Source organism: Scleropages formosus, chromosome 2 (genome assembly GCF_900964775.1).
Source record: "Scleropages formosus chromosome 2, fSclFor1.1, whole genome shotgun sequence".
In the NCBI taxonomy this organism is placed as follows: Eukaryota; Metazoa; Chordata; class Actinopteri; order Osteoglossiformes; family Osteoglossidae; genus Scleropages; species Scleropages formosus.
Window position 1 is genome coordinate 38,767,778 of NC_041807.1, and position 22,683 is coordinate 38,790,460.

A 22,683-nucleotide genomic window follows, 5' to 3' on the forward strand; every position below is an offset into this window, starting at 1 on the left:
CTGCTGAAACAGTGCCTCCGCCATCTCCAGGGCCGTGGAAAAGCGGGGGGATCAGGAAGCAGACCTTGGAAAATCGATCAAACAAAGTCAGTACTGTAGTCTTACCATCCAATGGAGGGAGGCCAGCAAGAGGTCCACAGCTAGGTGAGACCAGGGTCACGAGGGCACCGGTAGTGACTCCAGCAACCCAGATCGACTAGAGGTTTCGGTCAGAGCGTCACTGGTATACAGCCTCAAAAGGGCATCAGCCTTTGTGTTCTTGGAGCTTGGCCAGTACGATAGTGTGAAGTTAAACTTGGTGAAGAACAAGGCCCATCAGGTCTGGCATGGGTTCAACCGTCGTGCTTTCCGGAGGTACTCTAGGTTGCAGTGGTCAGTAAGCACAAGGAAGGAGTGTAAAGCCCCTTCTAACCAGTGCCTCCATTCCTCCAGGGCTAATTTTATGGCTAACAACTCTTGGCTTCCAATGTCGTAGTAAAAAAAGTAGTTTTGCAGGAGCCATTCCAACATTGTCCTTACGTGGCGAACATGTTGTTCCCTGGTCATGGAGAAGATCAGTATGTTGTTCATGCACAACAAGACGCAGTCATACACAAGGTCTCCTGGTACATGGTTGACAAATGCCTGGAACACTGAGGGTGCGTAAGATAAACTAAAAGGCATGACCAAATATTCATAAAGGCCCAGGGTGGTGCTAAAAGCAGTCTTCCACTCATCCTCCTCCGTAATCCAGATCAGAGTATATGCACTCTGGAGGTCCAGCTTTGTGAAAATCTTAGCACCCTATACTCATTCCAATGCCACAGTGATCAGGGGCAGGGGGTGAGGATATCACACCATGATAGTTTTCAAACTTTGATAGTCAATACAGGGGCACAGGCCCCCATCATTCATCCCCACAAAAAAGAAACCTGTGGAGGCTGACAATGTCAAGGGTCGAATAAAGCCTGCTTTCAGTGTTTCAGCAATGTACTCTCGCATGGCCTTTTCTCTGGGAAGGGATAGGGGATAAACTCTCCCACAGGATGGTGTAGTTCCGGGCAGGAGGTCAATAGCGCAGTCTCGGGGTCTGTGTAGGGGAAGGGCCGCCGCCCAGGCCTTACTGAACCCTTCACTCAGATCCCGATATTTTGGGGGGAATCACCACCAGTGGTGCCTCTACGGCGCTCTCGATAGAGGTAGCCCGACAGGGAAGTAGCAAACAAGAGTGTTCACATTGCAGTCCCCAGGAAACCAGGTCCCCGCTATTCCACCGGAACACTAGATCGTGCAGGGCTAACCAACTGAAACCCAATATCATTGATGTATCTGTCAACTGGACCAGGTAAAACATGAGCTCTTCCCGATGGTGAGCCCTGACTGACATGTATATTAGTTCTGTACATGAGCCCATCAGTCCGGTCCCTATTGGCTCGGGCACCGCAGGGGTTCCTGTCGATTGCGTGATCCCGCTGGTCAAGCATCGCTGAGTCCACAAAAGAGGTGGAACCTTCTGCCATGGTGAATGCAGGAGACCAGACAGGGAGACTCAAATGCAGATGCTTTATTCATATCACACAGAGGTTGTACCCACAGAACAGAGGGCCTTGGAAAGTAGGTGAAGAGAACATCTCTCAGTTTAAGGTTCTGCGGCCAGGTGTGTTGAAGTGTGTGATTTTATACTGCGTCTCCGGGGTCAGCACAAGGGGGGTCGTGGTAGTCGTCAGGCGCGCAGTCGTCAAGTACGTCAGTGACAGTAGTGACAGTAAGCCCCATCTACATAGAGTAAATATTTCTAGGTAGATTAATATTATGAATGAATAAATGTACTGTGCTTTTTTAAGTTGTCAGAAATCTGCTATCATGTTTTTTAAAAAGAATAACTTTAATAAACTGATATTCCCTGCAGGTTATCCCTATGCTTCTGATATGAGATCTGGACTACCGTGTCCCTGCATTAGGAGAAGCAGTTAGATGAACAAGTGATTGTACATTTTTATAAAACATTGGTTTTAAAGTTATTGGCAGCAATAAATAATATTTAAAAATAAAAGCAATCAAGCTGACAAAATTGTAAGTTTTTTAGTTGCTCTCAGTCTCTAGGAAGTCTGTTGTTCACCTTTGACCATTTCCTGTTTTTCTGGGGTATGTTAAATATGAAATTGACCTGTAAAGTCTACAAAGCGCATAAAGGTTTTCAGTTCTAGCTCCGATGTGGTGGACTGACCTCACCTTATCACCAAGAACTGCTGAATCTCTTTCTACATCTAAGAAGGGTCTCAAAACTCACCTCTTTCATGCCCACTTCTCCCCTGATCTCCAAAGTGCATGAGAAAACTTACAAACATTGTTTACTGTTGATTTGAATACATTGACAAGCCCTGGTATCTGTACTGCACTGGTGAAACACACTACCATAACTGTACTCCAATCCTCCCACAGAGTAGGAGTGTATCTGGACTTGGTGTCTGGCACTCTGTCCTTCTACAGCATTTCTTTTGGTAAACTGACCATCCCGTTCACCTCTGCATTCACTGAGCACCTCTGTCCTGGGTTTTGGGTTTACTGTGATTCCTCGGTGTTTCTGTGTGAGCTGGGATAAACACACACGGACAGACACACATGTATTGTCTGCATCATAAATCAAGACTTTAACTTCATATTGATGTTGTTGAAAAAACTTAAAATCCTCACTGGCTTTTTTCTACTTTCATATATTATACAATATAAAAGCACATTCAGTAGTATGTTATTCTTATCTCTCTGATCTTATGTTTTTTGTTGAATAATAAACACAGCAATAATGTCCAGAAGTCAACAAGGCATATTATGTAGCCCTTTATTCTTTACAAATATACTGACCATTCGGCTTCGTGAAAACAACTTCTAATGAAAGTTACCTTACTATGATGGCAGAAATATTTCACAGCTGTTACAGTAATACTGTAACTATGTTTGAGTAACATCAATAACCTTAATATTTTGGATATTAAATAGTGTCTCTACAACTGTTAAATATCATAGGTCATAAATGCAAATGGAAATAACACACACACACACACACATTTTCAGAACCGCTTGTCCCTTACGGGGTCACGGGGAACCGGAGCCTACCCGGCAACACAGGGCGTAAGGCCGGAGGGGGAAGGGGACACACCCAGGACGGGACGCCAGTCCGCCGCAAGGCACCCCAAGCGGGACTTGAACCCCAGACCCACCGGAGAGCAGGACTGCGGTCCAACCCACTGCGCCACCGCACCCCCCATGGAAATAACAGTTAACCCATAAAATGTTCTCTCACAACACGTTCATCACCTCCACAAAACTCTGCGGCGGTCAGCCACTCTGATGTGACCTGTACAGAGGCTGTGGAGAGCAAAGCTAGATGCAGTGGATCACTGAGATGAGCCTTGTGTTAAAGGTAGCGCTACTTCAACACAAGCTGGGGCTTGAGAAACCCTGGTCATGTCACCTTTATGAGGATGTCTGATGTTAAAAGACCTGAAACACCCAGTGACCGCTGGTTATTTCATTAAACAAGAAAAAATATTGACTTCCTGGACTCACCATCCATACAACCCCTTTCACCATCTTTATTAGTTCCTCTAATGGCTCAATATAAATTACTGGACAAAACAGTGAAGGCAGGAGTCACCCTGACAGACAGCCCTTGTTCTGCACAGGAAAAACACTGAAAAGACAAAATCTTAACCTCTTCAAAATGTTTTGCCTGTAAGACCCTAATAGTTGAAGCATGACTCACTACATGAAACACTTTTTTCAAATTAAAATGAATCAAAGCCAAAGCAAAGCCTCACACACACGCGCATGCGGCTCCAGCACATCCCAAAGCTGTCACATAAACAAGTCTGAAATCATATGTTTTATAGTCTGTTAAACTATGAGTGTTTCTTTAAAACTGGAGATTACAAAGGCAAAAACAGTGAAGGTGTGATGGGTATCTGCTCTTTTAATGAGTTTCAGAGGATGTATTTTTGATTTTTTATTGTTCTTGAGACAGTGTCATAGTTGATTCTGTGCTGTGGTGTTTAATATTTTTAAAGAGTGGGCATTGGGAGTGAATGAAATACTTCATTTATTAACACTGCTAAAGAGAACGTGTGTTCTTTTCTCCGCGAAAGACACTACGTCTGTATTACACAGATCCACTGCAGTGTTCAAATGATATATGAAGATTTAGACTTTTTTTAATGGACTGGGAAGGCATTTTTCTTTTTTAATTAAAAAAATGGAATATTCAATATAGGCTCTCCTCAGAAAGTTCGACGTGTGTGACGTTTTCTTGGACGCTTACTTCCGGTTTCGATCTCGGGGGTTACCTGCGTAGCGTGTAACAAATGGTTTCTCTAGTCGTGTGTTAGAGGATGCTGGGAAATGTAGTGCAACCGCAGAGGGGTCCGAGGGACCGGAAAAGGGAATGAGCACCTGTAGGTGCATTAGAATGAGATATAGGTCTTCGTGGAAAGAGGTTCCTCGATCTGAGCATAAGATATACGTACGTAATTGGGAGTACTCTCTGTTGTTGTGGTGCTGCAATAAATATTTAGGAATGAACGTTTCTCGTACGTAACCGCTGACCTCCGACACGCTACTGTGAACTTCTACCTATGATGGGGGTGCTGGTTCTGCGCAGGCGCATTTATGAGGGTGTAAAATAAAACGGGCCAGTTTGACGTTTTCATTTCCTTTTTGGCTGACTACTGTGTAAAAGGGTTTTCCTTTTTTATTTTAATGTTAAAAAATATTGTTTACCTCTGTGGTGAATTACCTAGTCTTACTGGTAATACACGTTTATGAACTTGTTGTTTGCTTTATAATTATAAGGCGCGTAGCGGTTGCGGATACTAGTCGGGGGCGGGAGAATTTCATTTAGGATATTATCATAATACGTCGCTTTGGGCAAAGAGTCAGCAAAGGTACAATTTGTGCATTACATAAGAGAAAGAGACATAGCTGTAGACATGTGACTCAAACCTAGTTTTGTTTCCACTTGATATGGATGTAAAAACGGGCAGTGCTGGTACCTGAAACGGTCCCTGTCTCTATTTGAGACTCGTGTAAATGTTCATGCTCCATAACTATAAGATCATAACTATTAAAAAATGGACAAACCTTAACACAGCTACTCGTGCAGTGTAAATGTTTCATTAAAAAAAAAAAAATCTTCATGCAGCTCCTATGATGTACTCCTATAAAGTACTTGAATGCCGCATCTGCATCCATGTCTTTTTCTGCTAATCTAATGTAATGAACACATTATTTTCTATGAGATGTACGTCGCTTTGGAGAAAAAATGTCTGCTAAATGGATAAATGTAATATGAAGAAATGGCTGGTTTTTAAATGAGCCCATAATGTGATGTTTTAAATGAGTATTGACCTGGAACTGATCTAGTCGAGGCTCCCCACATCCTTCAACTTGTTTGACGTATGAATCACAAGCCAAGGTGTCACTTTGGGATTTCGCTGTACAGCACGTGGGTGAGCTCCTCTTCAACGTTTTAGTGTCCCAAGTACCACCGCAGGTAGTTTTTATATACATCCTTTTTTTTAAAAAAAAAAAAAAAAATTATTTAAATCAAAGGTTGTACTTATCTTTGACTCTCTCTCCAGATTTAATGCTGATTTATTCCCAGAGCTCCCTTCAGCTCCAGGTGTGCTGTGCTCCTGCTGCATTCTGACCTTTCAGTAAATTGTGCGTAAGTATGTTTTCTAGATATTTATGCCATGTTGCAGAGTGTAACAATTCTGAAGTGTTACTGGGGATGGACAGTCCACACTGCAGGGCTAAACAGCCTTATGAAGTGTTACATTCACTGCATAACATGTGGTATAGCTGTGGGTCACCATGTTACTTTTTTACCCGTGTTTAGTTACACCGCGATGTTGTGTTGCTGTTTTAGATTTACTTTAATATTTTAACATTTAAAAAAAAAAATTTGCCAGATGTTCTCAAAGACCCTGGACTCAAATTTGAGTTCCCGTCCAGAGTCCTGAGATGAAGCGCCGAGCTTCGGAAGTGAGTCTCTCTGGGGACTGTGAGGAGGGGGTTGTAGCCTCAGAAAAGGGTTTCAAAAGGTAAGAGGAGTTGAGGGCATTTTTCAAACAAAGCAATCTACATAAACGCATCTGTCTTCAAAACCAGTGTGCTCTGAGTTAAGGTGCATTCAATGGAAGTGTTTAAATACGTTTGTCAGATTTACTCTAGGGAGTGAATTCCTCCCATTACTGTCTAACTGAAGGGCCTTTTCTCATTTCTGTCCACAGTGTCCGGCAGGAGAGATCAGTGTCACCTGTGCCCAGCTGTACATCCATGAAGAGTGACTGGTCAATGGACTATCCAATTACCTTCAAAAATGACCAGGTTTCTACAGATCAAAAGTAAATGTTCTTTTAAATCTCTCTAGGACATAAGATGTGTGCAGAGACAATTAATCAATTTAACTTGCATGGAGCCATACCTTCCAGATGATGACTTTTAAGCCCATGTAACTTGCAGGGCCCTCGCATGTTTTAAGGGGTGGTTGTCTTCCTTGTTCTATTTGTTATATTGACTGTATACAGCATACTTGGTGTGTATTTTGTCTGAAGTTTATCCCTGTACTCCAGTCAAAGGATCTTTTCTCATTTTTGTTCAGTGTCGAGCAGAAGAGATCATCTGTACCCTGCTGTATGTCCATAAACAGTGACATGTCATCAGTGTGTACTGAAGGTGGGTCAGAAAGCATCTCTCATCTTCAGATGTGCATTAAAATATTAGGAGTCTGATGTAAAGATGTATACACTGTGCCTTTTATTTTAGAGACCATCATTTATTCCATTAGAGACTCCAAAGGATATTTTACTTTTTAGTATTTAATTTAATAACTATATAGTGTCATAATAATTAGCATGAATAAATGATTTGACTTAATTTTTTAATACCTAGTACAGTTTGAATATCAGAGAGGCTTGTTAAAAAATTAGAAGTCTGTTGAAAGACCATCTTTTGGAACTCTGTCAAAATTATCCTGCCGTCCATCGTCATTAGTCATTTGTTCAATATAGGGTTGCTGTAGGCGGGAGAAACGGGATGTGAGACAGGGTATACCCTGGATGAGATGTTCATCCATCACAGGGTAAATATACAGTCAAGGCCATTTAGAGACAGCATTTCATCTGAAACGCATCTTTAGGCTGTGGAAGAAACCTGAGTGAACAGGGGTCGAACCCTCATTCTGTCACACCACTAAGGTGCTGTGAGAACAGCACAACTTGCTGAGCCACTGTGTTGCCCATTCAAAACTTGTCAAAAGCTGCTTTGATCTGAAATAAGAAAATAAAAATTCAGAATATATACTGGAAAATGTTAATGAGGTTTGTTGTAGAGAACAGAAGAAGGAGTGGAAACTGCCCTCAGATCAGTTCGAAACCCTGGTGGCAGAACTACAGGAAGTGGTTGATGCTTTCAGACCTGTGAATTTAGCAGCTGCCGAAGTTCCAGAACAAATGACTGCAATGAAGACTGAAAAAGTAGGCGAAGAGAGGAAGTAACCTTATAAAGACAGCAGACAGGTCTCGAAAACCGAGCCCCAAATAAGGAATAATAGACTTAAAAAGGCAATGCTGCCATAGAATAATATGTATATAAAACCAGGAGACTAGAGAGTTCAGTGTAGTAGTTTGATTGTGACTTGAACACTTGTAACCTCTTCAAGAAAGGAATTCGATCAAACCCTCTCTGGTCAGTCACAAACCCTTTTTTTTTAAATTTATTTCCTCGTTTTTGTAGAGAAATGTTTAACACTGCATCCTAATAATGATTGGGGTTACTTGAACTTTTATAGAGAGCACCTTGTGGAGTTTGGGCTGTGTATTGTTATTCCGATAGAATTTCTGGAGTTTCTAGGGCTCGGCCCTTTGGGGAGTTTCCTGGTTTCTAAGGCTTAAATTGCGAGCCGAGGACTTTTATTGTAGTATTGTAGAAAACCAAATTCAGTGGAGTCAAGTCATGGGCCTAATATATTCATCATATTATAATATCATCATATTGATTGGTTATTTTATAGTTATTATTTTTAACTATTATTTATCTGATGTCTTTATGATGGTGTTTTGGTGTTTTCCATGCACGACTACTTATAGTAACTAGCCATTTTTCATAGCTATACTTACTATACTATAACTTCTAGTCATGTTACAAATTACAGTATCTACACAGGTAGTCCCTGATTTACGATAGGGTTACGTTCCGTGAAACCCATCATAAGTTGAAAATATCGTAAGGTGAAAATGCATTTAATACATACCCCTGCAGATTGCTGGCACTGCCCAGCATCACGAGAGAGTATCGCTCTACATATCGCTTGCCCGGGAAAAAAATCGAAATTCAAAATTCGAAGTACTGTTTCTACTGAACCTCTATCGCCAGCTCAACATCGTAACATTGTAATTGTAAGTTTAACCACCATAAATCGGGGACCACCTGTAATGTGCTTACAAGTCCTCTTAACCTGTTAATAACCTGTATTGTTCATCTAGCATCTACTGTTGTTCATTAGGGCTCTTTTTACGTATGTGGAAGTAATATGGTTTTAATTATTACAGCTGTTATGGGACTTTGAGATCCTTCATAATAGATTTCTTGTTGAATGTTTTGAACAGAAGGTGAGTTTTTGCACTTAAACTGAAGGTACCAATCATATGTAAATCTTACCTGAGGTACTAATCAGAATTGTTGTTGTACATCTCTTGTTGAGGTGTTTTACTGAAAACAGGAAAAAAAAAAAACTTTATTTCGGTCTTTTTTAATGAAAGAAAAAGTATGGACCAAGAGCAATAGTTCCATTTCTACTTCCTGCTAGAAAGGTTGAGAACTCAATAACTCAGTAATACCCAAAAGGTTATACTTTTTCCATTCATTTGTTGATCAAAATAACCCAACATTAAATGTCTTTGTCAGGAAAAGTATGTGAACCCCTGCTGTTTGTAACTGGTGTGACCCTGTTGAGTAGCAATATCTACACCCAAACTGTATGGTAACTCTTGATCAGTCCTCCATGCCTGCTTTGAGGAATTTTAGCCCATTCCTCAGTATAGAACTGCTTCAACTCAGCGATGTTGTTGGGCTTTCTTGCATAAACTCACCCCAATGCTGCCGCCTCCTTTTTTTTGGCGATCATGATGCTGATGGGATTCAGGATCAGACAGAACTGTCACTCATTGTCATTACCATAATGGAAAACCGCGTGATGGAAGTCGTAGTGGTACTCGCTATGAGGAACTCTCTGGGGGTGAACATGTTGTATTATTGGCAAAGCGGCTAAGGGTGCTGCTGCTTGGCGAAAAGGGTCCTACGACTCTAGAGAACAATATTTCTGTGTGCACTCTCTTACTTTTCTTGTTTCAAAGTATTCCCAAGTTTCCAACGTAAACCCATTGAATACCTGTGCTAAAAATGCATCCCTGTTGAATATCAGTGTTGACAACATAAGGAGAAACATTTTACTGTTACATTTTTTTTTCTTTTGTCAGATGAACTCATGATGGCATGTCAGCAGACACTAAAATCCCATCTGAAGAAGAAGTCTGAGTATATATTTGAAGGGCAAGCTAAGCATGGAAGCCCAGCCCTTCTGAATGATATTTACACAGAGCTCTACATAACTGAAGGTGGTACTGGTGGGATCAGTGATGAACATGAAGTGAGACACATTGAGAGAGCACTCAAGAAACCAGCTATACAAGAAACTAAAATCAAATACAGTGAAATTTTTACACCCTTACCTGGAAAAGTAACAGACATTAGAACTGTGCTGACACAGGGGGTTGCAGGTATTGGGAAAACAGTGACTGTGCAGAAATTTATTCTTGACTGGGCAGAAGGAAAAGCAAATCAAGATTTTAATTTCATATTTCCTCTTCCTTTCCGAGACCTTAATTTCACGCAGGATAAACAATTCAGTTTGACACAATTGGTTCATTACTTTCTGCCGGAACTGAAAGAGCTTGGACTCTCACAACTTTTTAATTCCAAAGTCTTGTTTGTCTTTGATGGTCTAGATGAGTGTTGCCTTCCTCTAGATTTTAAGAACAATCAGGAATGGTCTGATGTAACAAAGACAACTTCACTGGATGTGTTGTTGACCAACATCATGAACGGGAATCTGTTTCCTTCTGCTCTCATCTGGATAACTTCCCGACCAGCGGCTGCCAGTCAGATCCCTCCTGAGTGTGTCGATCGGGTGACAGAGATACGAGGGTTCAGTGATCATCAGAAGGAGGAATACTTCAGGAAGAGAGTCAGTGATGAGGACCTGTCCAAGAGGATCATCACACATGTGAAGTCATCAAGGAGCCTCTACATCATGTGTCACATTCCAGTCTTTTGTTGGATTTCAGCCTCTGTTCTTGAGAGGCTCTTTGTTGAGGAACACAATGGAGAAATTCCCAAGACTCTCACTGAGATGTACACACACTTCCTGATCTTTCAGACCAGTTTAAAGAATGAGAAATATCTAAAAAAACAAGAAACGGAGCCTCTGAAATCTTTAGAATTAGATAAAGAATTTGTCCTGAAACTGGGGAAGCTGGCTTTGAATAGCCTTAAAAAAGGTAATCTCATTTTTTATGAGGAAGATCTCAGAGAGTTTGACATTGATGTCACTGAAGCTTCAGTGTATTCTGGAGTGTGTACAGAAGTGTTTAGAAAAGAGTTTGGGTTGTATGAAGGGAAGGTTTACTGCTTTGTGCATCTGAGTGTTCAGGAGTACCTTGCTGCTTTCTATGAGTTTCTTTCAAATACTGATTCCAACCTGCTGGAGGATACAGTGGATCAAGCCTTAAAGAGCAAGAATGGACACTTGGACCTCTACCTCCGCTTCCTCCTTGGCCTTTCAATGGAATACAGTCAAAAGCTTTTAAAAGAACTAATGATACAAACTAAAACAAGATCTTTTAACATTTCATACATAATTCAATACATAAATCAGAAGATCAATGAGAATCTTACTCCAGAGAAGACTATTTATCTTCTCCACTGTCTGAATGAACTGAATGACAATTCTCTGGTGGATAAAGTACAAAATTACCTGAAAGCAGGACATCTATCAGAAACAGACATCAAACCCACAGAGTGGTCAGCTCTGGCCTTTGTGTTGATGATGTCAGAAGAGGAAATGGATGAGTTGGACCTGAAAAACTGCACTTTACGTGATGGAGGTCTTCAGAGGATGCTACCGGTGATCCAGGTCTCCAGGACTGCTCTGTAAGTCCTCTTACATTTCTTGTTAGAGAAAGATGGCAATGCATATGAGAAACGATGAAAATATTTAATCAGTTCGATCTCATGCGGCTCGTAGTGTCTCCAATTGATTCAGCAGTTGTGTATTCATATTTTTACTATGTGTATTAATATTGGATATGTTTGTATGCTAATGCAATACATGAGTCTCATGTTTATCTTTTACAGCCTGTCTAACTGTGGAGTCACAGAGGGAGGCTGTGCTTCTCTGGCTTCAGCTCTGTGTTCGAACCCCTGTTCACATCTGAGAGAGCTAGATCTGAGCTACAATCACCCAGGGGACTCAGGAGTGATTCTGCTCTCTGATCTACTGCTGGATCCCACCTGTAAACTGGAGACACTAAGGTGGGTGTAGAATGAGCAGTTGAGCTCTTAATATGAGCATGAAGTTCAATTTTGATGAAATTCCAGATATCTAAAAAATGTTTCTAATGTTTCAAATCCCACTGATATATTAAATGGTTCTACTTGTGTAATTCTGTCTGTTTAAGGCTGAAGATGTGTGGACTGACAAAGAAATGCTGTGGAGCTCTGGCTTCAGCTTTGTGTTCGAACCCCTCACACCTGAGAGAGCTGGACTTGAGTGAGAATGACCTGCAGGATTCAGGAGTGGAACTGCTCTCTGCTGGACTGGGGAACAAACACTGTAAACTGGACACACTGATGTTAGTACTACTGGGGAACAGACACTGTAAATAATATCTATACTAAAAGAGTAAATTAAAATTTGTTGTGACATTAAAAATGCAGGGTTTCATTTTTTCTCCCTATAGACTGTCTGGCTGTTGTGTCACAGAGGGAGGTTGTACTTCTCTGGCTTCAGCTCTGTGTTTGAACCCCTGTTCAGACCTGAGGGAATTGGATCTGAGCTACAATCACCCAGGGGACTCAGGAGAGAAGCTGCTCTCTGATCTACTGCATGATCCCACCTGTAAACTGGAGACACTAAGGTGGGTGTAGAATGAGCAGTTGAGCTCTTAATATGAGCATGAAGTTCAATTTTGATGAAATTCCAGATAGTCTAACCATCATACTGCTAACCCTCATACATGTTAGAGGAGTCTGAGTTTCCACACACACTTCATAGAGAGGCTCTGTATGTCTCAGTCACTGTGTGTCCTTTTGCTTCTCCTACAGTGTGGACCATGGTGGAGAGTGCAGGATCAGACCAGGGCTCCTGAAATGTAAGTGTGTTTGTACTGAAGAGCTGCTGTCATAAAACCATTTACTCATTTTACTACACAGTGGTGTACAGGGTAGGGTAAGTTATTTTGAGCCCAGTTCAAGTCATGTTGACCGTTCTTGTGGTTCGTTTCATTCTCAACTCATTTGCGTCTGTAGTTGATGCGCACACACACAAGATGGACAAAATACTCAGAACTACCTGAGAATATATTAATATCAAAGCCAAAATAAGGAGCAGGGCCACCCTTCACCTTCAGAATATCTTTAGTCCTTCTTGGAATACTGCAATAAATCTCCTAACCTGTGTGTAGGGGGATTTTGCACCCTTCTTGAAGAATAAAAGCCTCCAGTTCTTTGAGGGATGAAAGAAGTGGTATTCTACTGCACACTACTTGCTCCACAAATTCCCATAAAGGTTCAGTGATATTTAGATATAGTGAATAGGGAGGCCATGGAAGACTTTGGCCTTCATCTTAGTGTTCATTTGGACATTATGATCCTTTAACATGGGAGCTTTATCAGGGAACAGTGTTTGCCTCATGGCGTGCACCTGCTCCCATAAATGCCTTGATGTTCCACTATTCTTTATATGACCATGCGGAGCAATCGTCAGACCTAATGACTCTCACAAGATGGATTCCCATATCATCATGGATCCCCCACAGTTTTTAATTATTTATTATTCTTAATATTTGTAATCAAAATACACACACATTATCTGAACCGCTTGTCCCAGACGGGGTCGCGGGGAGCCGGAGCCTAACCTGACAACACAGGGTGTAAGGCAGGAGGGGGAGGGGACACACCCCGGGCAGCACGCCAGTCCGTCGCAAAGCACCCCAAGCGGGACTTGAACCCCAGACTCACCGGAGAGCAGGACCCAGGCCAACCCACTGCGCCACCTTGTGCTGGTGGAGAAAACACGATGAAGTATGACTCCTCAGACCACAGAACTTTTCTCCATTTCTAAGGGGCTAAGGTTTTGTGCTCTATTCACCAGGTTGTGTGTTTTTAGCCTCGAATACAAGTGGTATTGAGATGATAGCTCTACCCTAAATTCCAGCATTCTGAAGCTCACAATGTACAGTTTTGGTGCTGATTCAATGCTTTGGTAATTTTTGAGTCAGTACTTTTTGGGGCATTTAGCATCTGTCCCTGCAGTAAGCTTTGACTTGTGACCCCTGTTCTTCTTAGTTGATGCAGTTTGGTACATACTGTTGTTTTTGAGACTGTTCCCCTGGATACAGTAAATTGTTTAGTTTGTTGACCAATTTAGGCCTCAACCATTTGACCTCTGGCACCTCTTGTATGCTTTTGAAAACTCACATAACAAAGTGCTTATTGTCAGAACTATTGTGCAATGTGTCTCACATTTGCAGCTGCATTTACAATTGTGGTTTAATTATTTCAAAGTTAAACTCCTTTTTGATGTGTTGCTTTCATTGTTTTGTTCACACCTTATATATGCAGCACATACATACTAGTTGTTTGTAGCCCAGCTTCATTGTTGTTTGGTCTGTAAGTACAGTAAATTATTGAGTAAGGAGCAGACACTGCTGTTGTACAGCAAGAACTGAATCACAACTGGCAATTGATGTAATATGAAATATAGTTCCCTTTATTACCAATTCATTTAAATTCCACATAAATGTTAACAGGATACTGGTAAAAGTATGCTCAGTTGAATACATTGAGTAGAGTTTTGTTAACAATGTTTTTTACACATCAAGAGTGACCTCACAGCCTATAAGTAAAAACTGTCTCTGAGTACTCCTAATGGTGTTTTTAACTGTGTTTCACCTGCAGACTCCTGTCATCTCACACTGGACACCAACACAGCAAACAGAGACCTATATCTGTCTGAGGACAACAGGAAGGTCACTTGGAGAGGAGAAAAACAGTCATATCCTGATCATCCAGAGAGATTTGATTGTTTTCCTCAAGTTCTGTGTGCAGAGAGTCTGTCTAGTCGCTGTTACTGGGAAGTTCAGTTCAGTGGGAAAAGGACTGAAATGGGAGTGACTTATAAAGGAATCAGAAGGAAAGGAGACAATGATGATGGTGTGCTTGGAGAGAATGATAAGTCCTGGGTTCTGCGCTGTTCTGGTGGTAGTTATGCTGTCCTTCACAATTCCAAAAAGATTGTCATACCTCTACTTCAGTCCTCCCCCATAGTAGGAGTGTATCTGGACCGGGTGTCCGGCACTCTGTCCTTCTACAGAATCTCCTCTGATGAACCGACCCTCCTGTACAGGTTCACCGCCACATTCGCTGAGCCTCTCTATGCTGCCTTTTGGGTTGGTTGGGGCTCCTCGGTGTCCCTTCGTGAGCTGGAATAAGAATTCTGTCTCACACGGAGTCTCAGACAAAAATCAACACGTGAAGTTCATGTTTGTTATTTTCTTTTGAGTGTGTAAAATTTTGTCAATGTTCAGAAAAATGGGGGGGGAAAGTAAATTCTTGGATTTTGTTTACATTTTACATTGCAGACCAAGTCATTCCTTAAATATTTATCATCTGCACAATAAAAAAGGCTTTTGGATAAAATCCTTTTGAAAGTATAGAAAACTTTGCATATATATATAATATACTTTTCATTTTTACATGATAATTTAAGCTACATGAAAACAAACTATATTTTAATTACTGAAAATACAAAAATTGTCTCCACAAATTCTTGTTCAGGATCAATTGTTGATAGATTTATCCCATACAGATATATAACATTGATCTGGTTATTGATCCCTAACTCTCTGGAACAAACTGTAAGCACTGTGGAAGTTAGCTGAAGCGAGATGTTTCCACATTTTATATTTATTTTATTTCAGAGTATTTCACAGCCAACTATTGGCTGGACATTGAAAAATAGCTTGGTTTGCCCCGCAACGGACAGGAGTTAATCCAGCACTCACAGTGGTAACTATTTATACACTTTTTATTTAATGTGAACACAAAAGTGACCATTTAACACAAACGTGTTTCGGCCACAACAGGCGTGGTGCTTTACAATGTTAATACAGTATTCCTACTGAGGATGAATGAAGATGTTGCCTTCACTTGTTTTTTGTCATAAGCTGTTCCACTGTCTTTACACGTTTTATTCTTGTGTTATTCTGTTACATGTTTCCCTGTGGGTTGCAATAAATTTTATTTATCTTGTGTTTAATTACTTTTTTGTTTCATATATTCACTTGCCGGGTTTAATTTGTGTTGTCATAGTGCCCTTTTTTGTTCTGTTTTCCATTTTCTAGTCCACATACATTGCAACGGTTACCTTAACGTTCCAGTTTGAATGTTGTCAGTGTTCACATTTACCACTGTGAGTACTGTTCTTACAAACTTTATTTCAGAAAATGGAGCCATGAAGAAAATCCATTAAAAATTCTGGACATGAATTCTCATAACACAAGCAGTCAGTCTTTTATATCTAAAATAAGAAGCCCTTAATCTCTAAGTATAATAATTTTGCACAAACAGCCAGAGATACAACACCAAAGGGAATCTAGATTTATGCACCCTGTCTGTGATCCTCTTGTAACACAACAAATCTCTGTGAGCGGTGTTTGGAAGAACAGCAACTCATTACTTCTCCAACTTTCTCCAGTGTCTGCTCTTTAGATGAATGTGAGGAAATGAAATTAAAGTTAAGATTGATCAAAACACAAACCTGGTAGACAGTAGAGGTGGCTGTGACTCCCTCTACAAGTGTTCCCCAACCTTTTCAGACATTACAGGAGGAGGATCGGTGCTGTTATTCCCTCCAGGGGAATTTCACCAAAAATTAATTGTTGAGGTGCCAACAATTTTGAAACCTATTATATAGAAAAAACTTCCACTGTTCAAGAAAGTGATTTATATTTGGGTAGTGTAGTGGTTGGAGTTGCTGCCTTTAGTCCTAAAGGTCAGATGTTGAAATCTGTCGCCCAGCTGTCATATCATTGAGCAAAGTATTTACTCAAAATTTTTACAGTAACGTTACCCTGCTGTATAAATGGGTAAATCATTCTAAATAGCTTAATGTTGTAAGTTGTTTTCGAGAAAAGTGTCAGATAAATTAATGTATTAGTAAATGTCAAAAGTGTATGGCTTCCTCGTATGTTGAAACCAAGAATATCACCATTGCATGTGTTGTTCATTTATATACTAATTTTTGCTCATTTTCATGATGGGTGCCAAGAATTCTGGAGTTGACTGCTTGAGTTCAAGACCAGAACCTGATATCATAATGCAGTAACGTGAATGATTAATGCAGTCTTCTTTCCTTTCCTATTCTATTCTGTTATATTGGATGTGTGGACTTCAGATGTTCTCCCTGTGTTTGGGCCGATTACCACCAGGTGATCTGGTTTCCTCCCACACTCCAAAGATCTGTTTCAGTTTAATAAATGGCTTTTGTTATCCTTAGCGTGACTCAATTTGTGTGAATTCCCAACGTCGGACCTGTATTTTGTTTATTGTTTGCTCTGACTCACACCCTGTCCTTCTGGAATAGTCTCTGGACCACAGGGAATCAGCTGCCACACTACATGAAGACACCCCAGAGCCAAATTCTGCTCACAAGGAGGCTGCCACCAGTCTTGGTCCTTGAGGGGGATCTTATCACTGAAAAGTAGAGTTCTGGAGGCAGTCTCAGCATCCCGTGTTGTACCAGGAGAACTGTGTCGGAAGCCTCAGCTCTCAATAGTGCCATGTTGCCTTAAATTTTTCCCATTTATGCTCCAGACTCTAATGGTTCCCAGACTACTTAAGAGGATTCTCGACCCAAGCTGGTAGGGGAGGAGCTTCTGCCCAAGCTGCTGCCCAAGCTGCTGCCCTCTTCACCTGATGCTGCCACACTGGATGGAGGAAGCTGAAAGTCATGGAGTACATAGGCCTGTGGCACTTTATGAGATGGAGGAGTGTGGCAGCTGGACTTTACACAGAGAATGGATTTGGGAGAGAAGAGTGGGGGGTCCTGGAGAAGTTTTGAGGGAAAGTTTAGAGAAAGAGATTCTTGGGTTTCTGAGAGATTTGCATTGTCAAACCAGAGAGACCTATTTGAGTGTTGTTTTAAAATACTGTTATATTATAGGTAACTGGTTCTTTTTTCTGCTCTTAAAATTTCCATTTTAATTTATCTGACTGCAGAGTTCAGTCTTTTCGAACATGATATTTACACCATCCCTAAAATAAATAAGTAAAAAAATATTGTTTCTTTTTATTTTCAATTTTCAGTAATTGAAACTTATTTTTTTAAATGAAATTCATCACATCAGTCATCATTCCAAAAGAATTATGGCATAGATATAATGAAAAGAATCACAGCTAAACTACTACAACTAACTTTTTTTAGCCCACAAGAATTACAACTTCCAGCAGAATTTTTTTCCCAAAACATGTTTTTACTAGATAGTCAAATATATTTATCAGGCAAGCATTTGCTGTGTACTGATAAAAAGTAGGTGGAGTACAAACCAAAAGTGAAAGAAGATCACATTCCATGTTGATTTATGTGGTAAGAAGGTAGCAAATAACTACAGCAAAAGCAGTAAGAGCAAATTGCTATTCAAGGTAAGAATAACTACAAATATAAAAGAAAGATTAAGTTAGAAAAAATATATAAATGCTATAACACATTCCTTGCAGTGTTGACATGGTCTTTGGTTGTGGCTGTGTGTCATTGAATTGTTAATTTTATGGGTGTTTAGTTACGGTGATGTATCATAGTGACAACCAGAGTTTTCTAACACATTTTGTTGATTTCTTTATTCTACTACAAAGACCCTGGACTCACCTCATCAGCTCCTGTCCAAAGTCCTGAAATGAAGCGCAGAGCTTCAGAAATGAGTCCCTCTGGGGGCTGTAAGGAGGGGATCCCTGCCTCAAAAAAGAGTTTTAAAAGGTAAAAACATTGAGGGACATCTGTATTGTTAAGCTTTTATTGAAAATAGGATTTAATTTAGGATTGAAAGTAAATTTAGAGTTATGAATCAAGGTAGAAACAGACTTTTGGACTCAACTGTTCACAAACGGAGGATTGTAATTAACAGTCTTTTAGTGCCCCATTGCTACGAATTCAAGGTGCTCTTGAGGGGTACCTGTGTAAATCTTTGTTTCCATGTGTTATTTACTTCATCTATTAGAGATACAAGACAAAGATTCAGTAGGACATTTAATGTGAAGGTTTGTCTGGTCTGCTGAGAGGATGAAGTTAAGAAGATCTCTCACTATGTGCTGCGGATGAGAGCCACTGAAGGGTCTTTTTGCCTTTCTGTCCACAGCGTCCAGCAGGAGAGACCACTGTCACCTGTTCCCAGCTGCATGTCCATGAAGAGTGACTGGTCAATGGAGAACCCAATCAGTTTTAAAGATGGACAGATTTCTGAGGGTCAAAGGTAAAACTTCTGTTTAACTAATGCTCTTTAGTTAAAGTCACAGTCAACTTTATTGTCATTCCCACAATATGTTTAGAACATACATAGGAGGGAAATAGCATTTCTCCTGGACCACTGTGTGACACAGAGGACAACGTATATTATGCTCCTGTATCTCTTCCCAGACAGCAGGAGGCTGAAGTGGCTGTGGGAGGGGTGTGTGGGGTCGCCCACAATTTTCGAGGCTTTGCGGGCACAGCAGAATTAAAGTGCTGTACTCCGTTAGAACGCAAGATGTGTGTGTTGGAAAATTGCAAGATGTGGAAGGTTAAAATAACAGGGAGAGATTATTTAATTCCTCTCTTTATCCAATGCAATCTCTCAGGCTTCTTGAGTGTATTTCATATGATGTTTGTTCCAATACTATTAAATCAGCAGTAAACAGGTTAGCTGTGGATTTCAACTGAAACTGGGGGGATATGAGTGATTGAAGGGTCTTTCTGCACACAGTATCCTGCAGAAGAGATCAGTGTCACCTTTACTCAACTGTGAATCCATGAAGAGAAACATGTCTAAGGATAAACTTATCATGTTTAATGATGGACAGAATTCTGTGAGTCAAAGGTAAAAGTTCTTTTTACTAAAGCCCCTTCAGACACGAGATGTGTGTGCTGAAAAAAATAACAAGACGTGGAAGATTGAACATAACAAAGAGAAATAAGTTAATTCCCCAATTTATCCCCTGCAATCCCTCAAGCCTCTTGAGTGTATTTAGTATGATGTTTGTTTCAATGTTATATTTATTATATCAGCAGTTAGCAGGTTAACTTTGAATTTCAACTGAAGCTGGGGGGATACGAATGATTGAAGGGTCTTTCTGCACACAGTATCCAGCAGAAGAGATTGATGTCACCTGCACCCAGCTGCGAATTTATGAAGAGTGACTGGTCAATGCCATGTACTGAAGGTGGGTCAGAAATTCTCTTAAAGGCACTCAGATTCAGGTCATAGAAAATTTTTTTTTGTTTTATTTAATTTATTTAACATCTCAGAAATACTAAACATCAATAAAGCTCATCTCAGAATGTGAAGGAATCTGAAGCCTATATTCTGAAATATATCTTGGTCAAAAGAAGAAAGAGAGCCAAACCACACACATTATCTGAAGCTGCTTGTCCCATACGGGGTCGCAGGTAGCCAGAGCCCAACCCGGCAACACAGGGCAAAGGGGTGGAGAGGGAGGGGACACACCCAGGACGGGACACCAGTCTGTTGCAAGGCAGCCCAAGCGATACTTGAACCCCAGACCCACCAGAGAGCAGGACCCAGTCCAACCCACTGTGCCCCCCCTCCCCTCCCCTCCCCTCCCCTACAAGAGAAACAGTGAACCATTATTATCTGATGCCAAAGAGATACTATGGGAAATAAAAACATGAGGAACATATTCTACTTACCTGCTTGAAAGACAAAATACACACACACACACACATTTTCAGAACCGCTTGTCCCATACGGGGTCACGGGGAACCGGAGCCAACCCGGTAACACAGGGCGTAAGGCCGGAGGGGGAGGGGGACACACCCAGGACGGGACGCCAGCCCGTCGCAGGGCACCCCAAGCGGGACTCGAACCCCAGACCCACCGGAGAGCAGGACTCTGGTCCAACCCACTGCGCCGGACAAAATATTTATATGCAATAATATCAAAAACATTATAAACATTGTCCTCTTATTTTCATTTCAGATGAACTCCTGATAACAGCTCAGCAGAAACTGAAATCCCATCTGAAGAAGAAGGTTGAGTTCCTTTTTGAAGGACAAGCTAAGCAAGGAAACCCAACCCTTCTGAATGACATTTACACAGAGCTCTACATAACTGAAAGTGGTTCTGGTGGGATCAGTGATGAACATGAAGTGATACACATTGAGAGAGCACTCAAGAAACCAGCTACACCAGAAACTAAAATCAAATACAGTGAAATGTTTACACCCTTACCTGGAAAAGTAACACACGTAAGAAGTGTGCTGACACAGGGGATTGCAGGTATTGGGAAAACGGTGACTGTGCACAAATTTATTCTTGACTGGGCAGAGGGAAAAGAAAATCAAGAGATTAATTTCATATTTAATCTTCCTTTTCGAGACCTGAATTTCATGAAGCTTAAAGAATTCAGTTTGACACAACTGGTTCATTACTTTTTTCCAGAACTCAAAGAGTTTGGACTCATTCAGCTTTTTAATTCCACAGTCTTGTTTGTCTTTGATGGTCTGGATGAGTGTCGCCTTCCTCTAGATTTTATGAACAATGAGATCTGTTCTGATGTGACAAAGACAACTTCACTGGATGTGTTGTTGACCAACCTCATTAAGGGAAAACTGCTTCCATCTGCTCTCATCTGGATAACCTCCCGACCAGCAGCCAGCAGTCAGATCCCTCCTGAGTGTGTTCATCGTGTAACAGAGATACGAGGGTTCAGTGATCCTCAGAAGGAGGAGTACTTCATGAAGAGATTCAGTGATGAGAATCTGGCTAAGAGGATCATTGCACATGTGAAGTCATCAAGGAGCCTCTACATCATGTGTCACATTCCAGTCTTCTGTTGGATTTCAGCCACTGTTCTTGAGAGGCTCTTTGTTGAGGAACACAGTGGAGGTATTCCCAAGACTCTCACTGAGATGTACACACACTTCCTGATCTTTCAGACCAGTTTAAAGAATGAGAAGTATCTGAAAAAACAAGAAACAGAGCCTCTGAAATCTTTAGAATTAGATAAAGAATTTGTTCTGAAACTGGGGAAGTTGGCTTTCAACAACCTTGATAAAGGAAATCTCATATTTTATGAGGAAGATCTGAGAGAGCTTGGCATTGATGTCACTGAAGCTTCAGTGTATTCTGGAGTGTGTACAGAAGTGTTTAGACAGGAGATCGGGTTGTATGAGGGGAAAGTTTACTACTTCGTACATCTCAGTGTACAGGAGTATCTTGCTGCTTTAAATAATTTTCTGTCAAATACTGACCCCAACCTGCTGAAGAAAACAGTGGATCAAGCTTTAGAGAGCAAGAATGGACACTTGGACCTCTACCTCCGCTTCCTCCTTGGCCTTTCAATGGGATACAGTCAAAAGCTTTTAAAAGGGCTGAAGCCACAGGGAAGATGGCAGTTTACTAAGAGAGATGTAGTAAATTACATTAATCAGAAGATCAGTGAGAATCTATCTGCAGAGAAGGCCATTTATCTCTTCCAATGTCTGAATGAACTGAATGAAAGTTCTCTGGTGAAACAAGTCCAGGAGTACCTGAAAACAGGACATCTTTCAGAAAAGAACATTGTACCCACAGAATGGTCAGCTCTGGCCTTTGTGTTGATGATGTCAGCAGAGGAATTGGATGTTTTGGATCTGAGAAACTGCACCTTACGTGATGAAGGTCTTCAGAGGATGCTGCCAGTGATCCAGGTCTCCCGAACTGCTCTGTAAGTTCTCTAATATATCTGTTTAACCATATAATCTGTCAACCATATAATGTATTAAAGTAAAATGATCCCTCAGCATTTTCTACTTCAATCAGCACAGTCTGAACACATGAGGCTCATAGTGTCTGACTGGGCAACACATTTCTGACATGAACAGGTACAGATGGGAACACAGACATCAGTGACCATCAGTATCAAAAATAACCTATTTCATCCTGCAAAGATTCGTTTATACTCATGGATGAGGCATGCACACACACACACACACACACACACACACACACACACACACACACACACACCTAACAACGTGCTTGGTGGTCAGCTGAATAGTTACAGTGTGGGCACGTTTGGTCAGCATCTCTACTTACTGTTCTGTTTGTACTGATATTG

At 41.0% G+C, this 22,683-nt stretch overlaps 3 protein-coding genes across 3 annotated transcripts in view; 2 read left to right on the forward strand and 1 right to left on the reverse strand.

Annotated features, from left to right (window-relative positions):
* Nucleotides 1–22,683, reverse strand: part of LOC108922356 (tumor necrosis factor receptor superfamily member 5-like) — a 533,457-nt gene that overhangs the window by 229,727 nt on the left and 281,047 nt on the right. The gene's annotated exons all lie outside the window — the stretch shown is intronic.
* On the forward strand, nucleotides 4,422–15,341 carry LOC108931766 (protein NLRC3-like). Its single transcript, XM_029247082.1, has 10 exons — nucleotides 4,422–5,524; nucleotides 5,613–5,698; nucleotides 5,946–6,077; nucleotides 6,267–6,380; nucleotides 9,513–11,244; nucleotides 11,449–11,625; nucleotides 11,772–11,945; nucleotides 12,054–12,234; nucleotides 12,437–12,464; nucleotides 14,272–15,341. Exons 4-10 carry the CDS (start codon nucleotides 6,356–6,358, stop codon nucleotides 14,802–14,804), a joined length of 2,850 nt encoding a protein of 949 aa, XP_029102915.1. The 5' UTR covers nucleotides 4,422–5,524; nucleotides 5,613–5,698; nucleotides 5,946–6,077; nucleotides 6,267–6,355; the 3' UTR covers nucleotides 14,805–15,341.
* LOC114909298 (NACHT, LRR and PYD domains-containing protein 12-like) overlaps nucleotides 20,957–22,683 on the forward strand; it is a 454,333-nt gene continuing 452,606 nt past the window's right edge. Inside the window, exon 1 of the mRNA XM_029247567.1 lies at nucleotides 20,957–22,290. Within this exon, the coding sequence (XP_029103400.1) occupies nucleotides 20,972–22,290 (1,319 nt within the window). The 5' untranslated portion in view covers nucleotides 20,957–20,971. The remainder of the gene's footprint in view (nucleotides 22,291–22,683) is intronic.

Bases quoted from the DNA above. Each gene is read 5' to 3' on its own strand.
- LOC108931766 (XM_029247082.1), top strand. From the start codon at position 6,356: ATGACCAGGTTTCTACAGATCAAAA. The intron at 11,946-12,053 runs GTTAGTACTACT...TTCTCCCTATAG, and splicing joins TGTAAACTGGACACACTGAT to ACTGTCTGGCTGTTGTGTCA. The intron at 12,465-14,271 runs GTAAGTGTGTTT...TTTCACCTGCAG, and splicing joins CAGACCAGGGCTCCTGAAAT to ACTCCTGTCATCTCACACTG.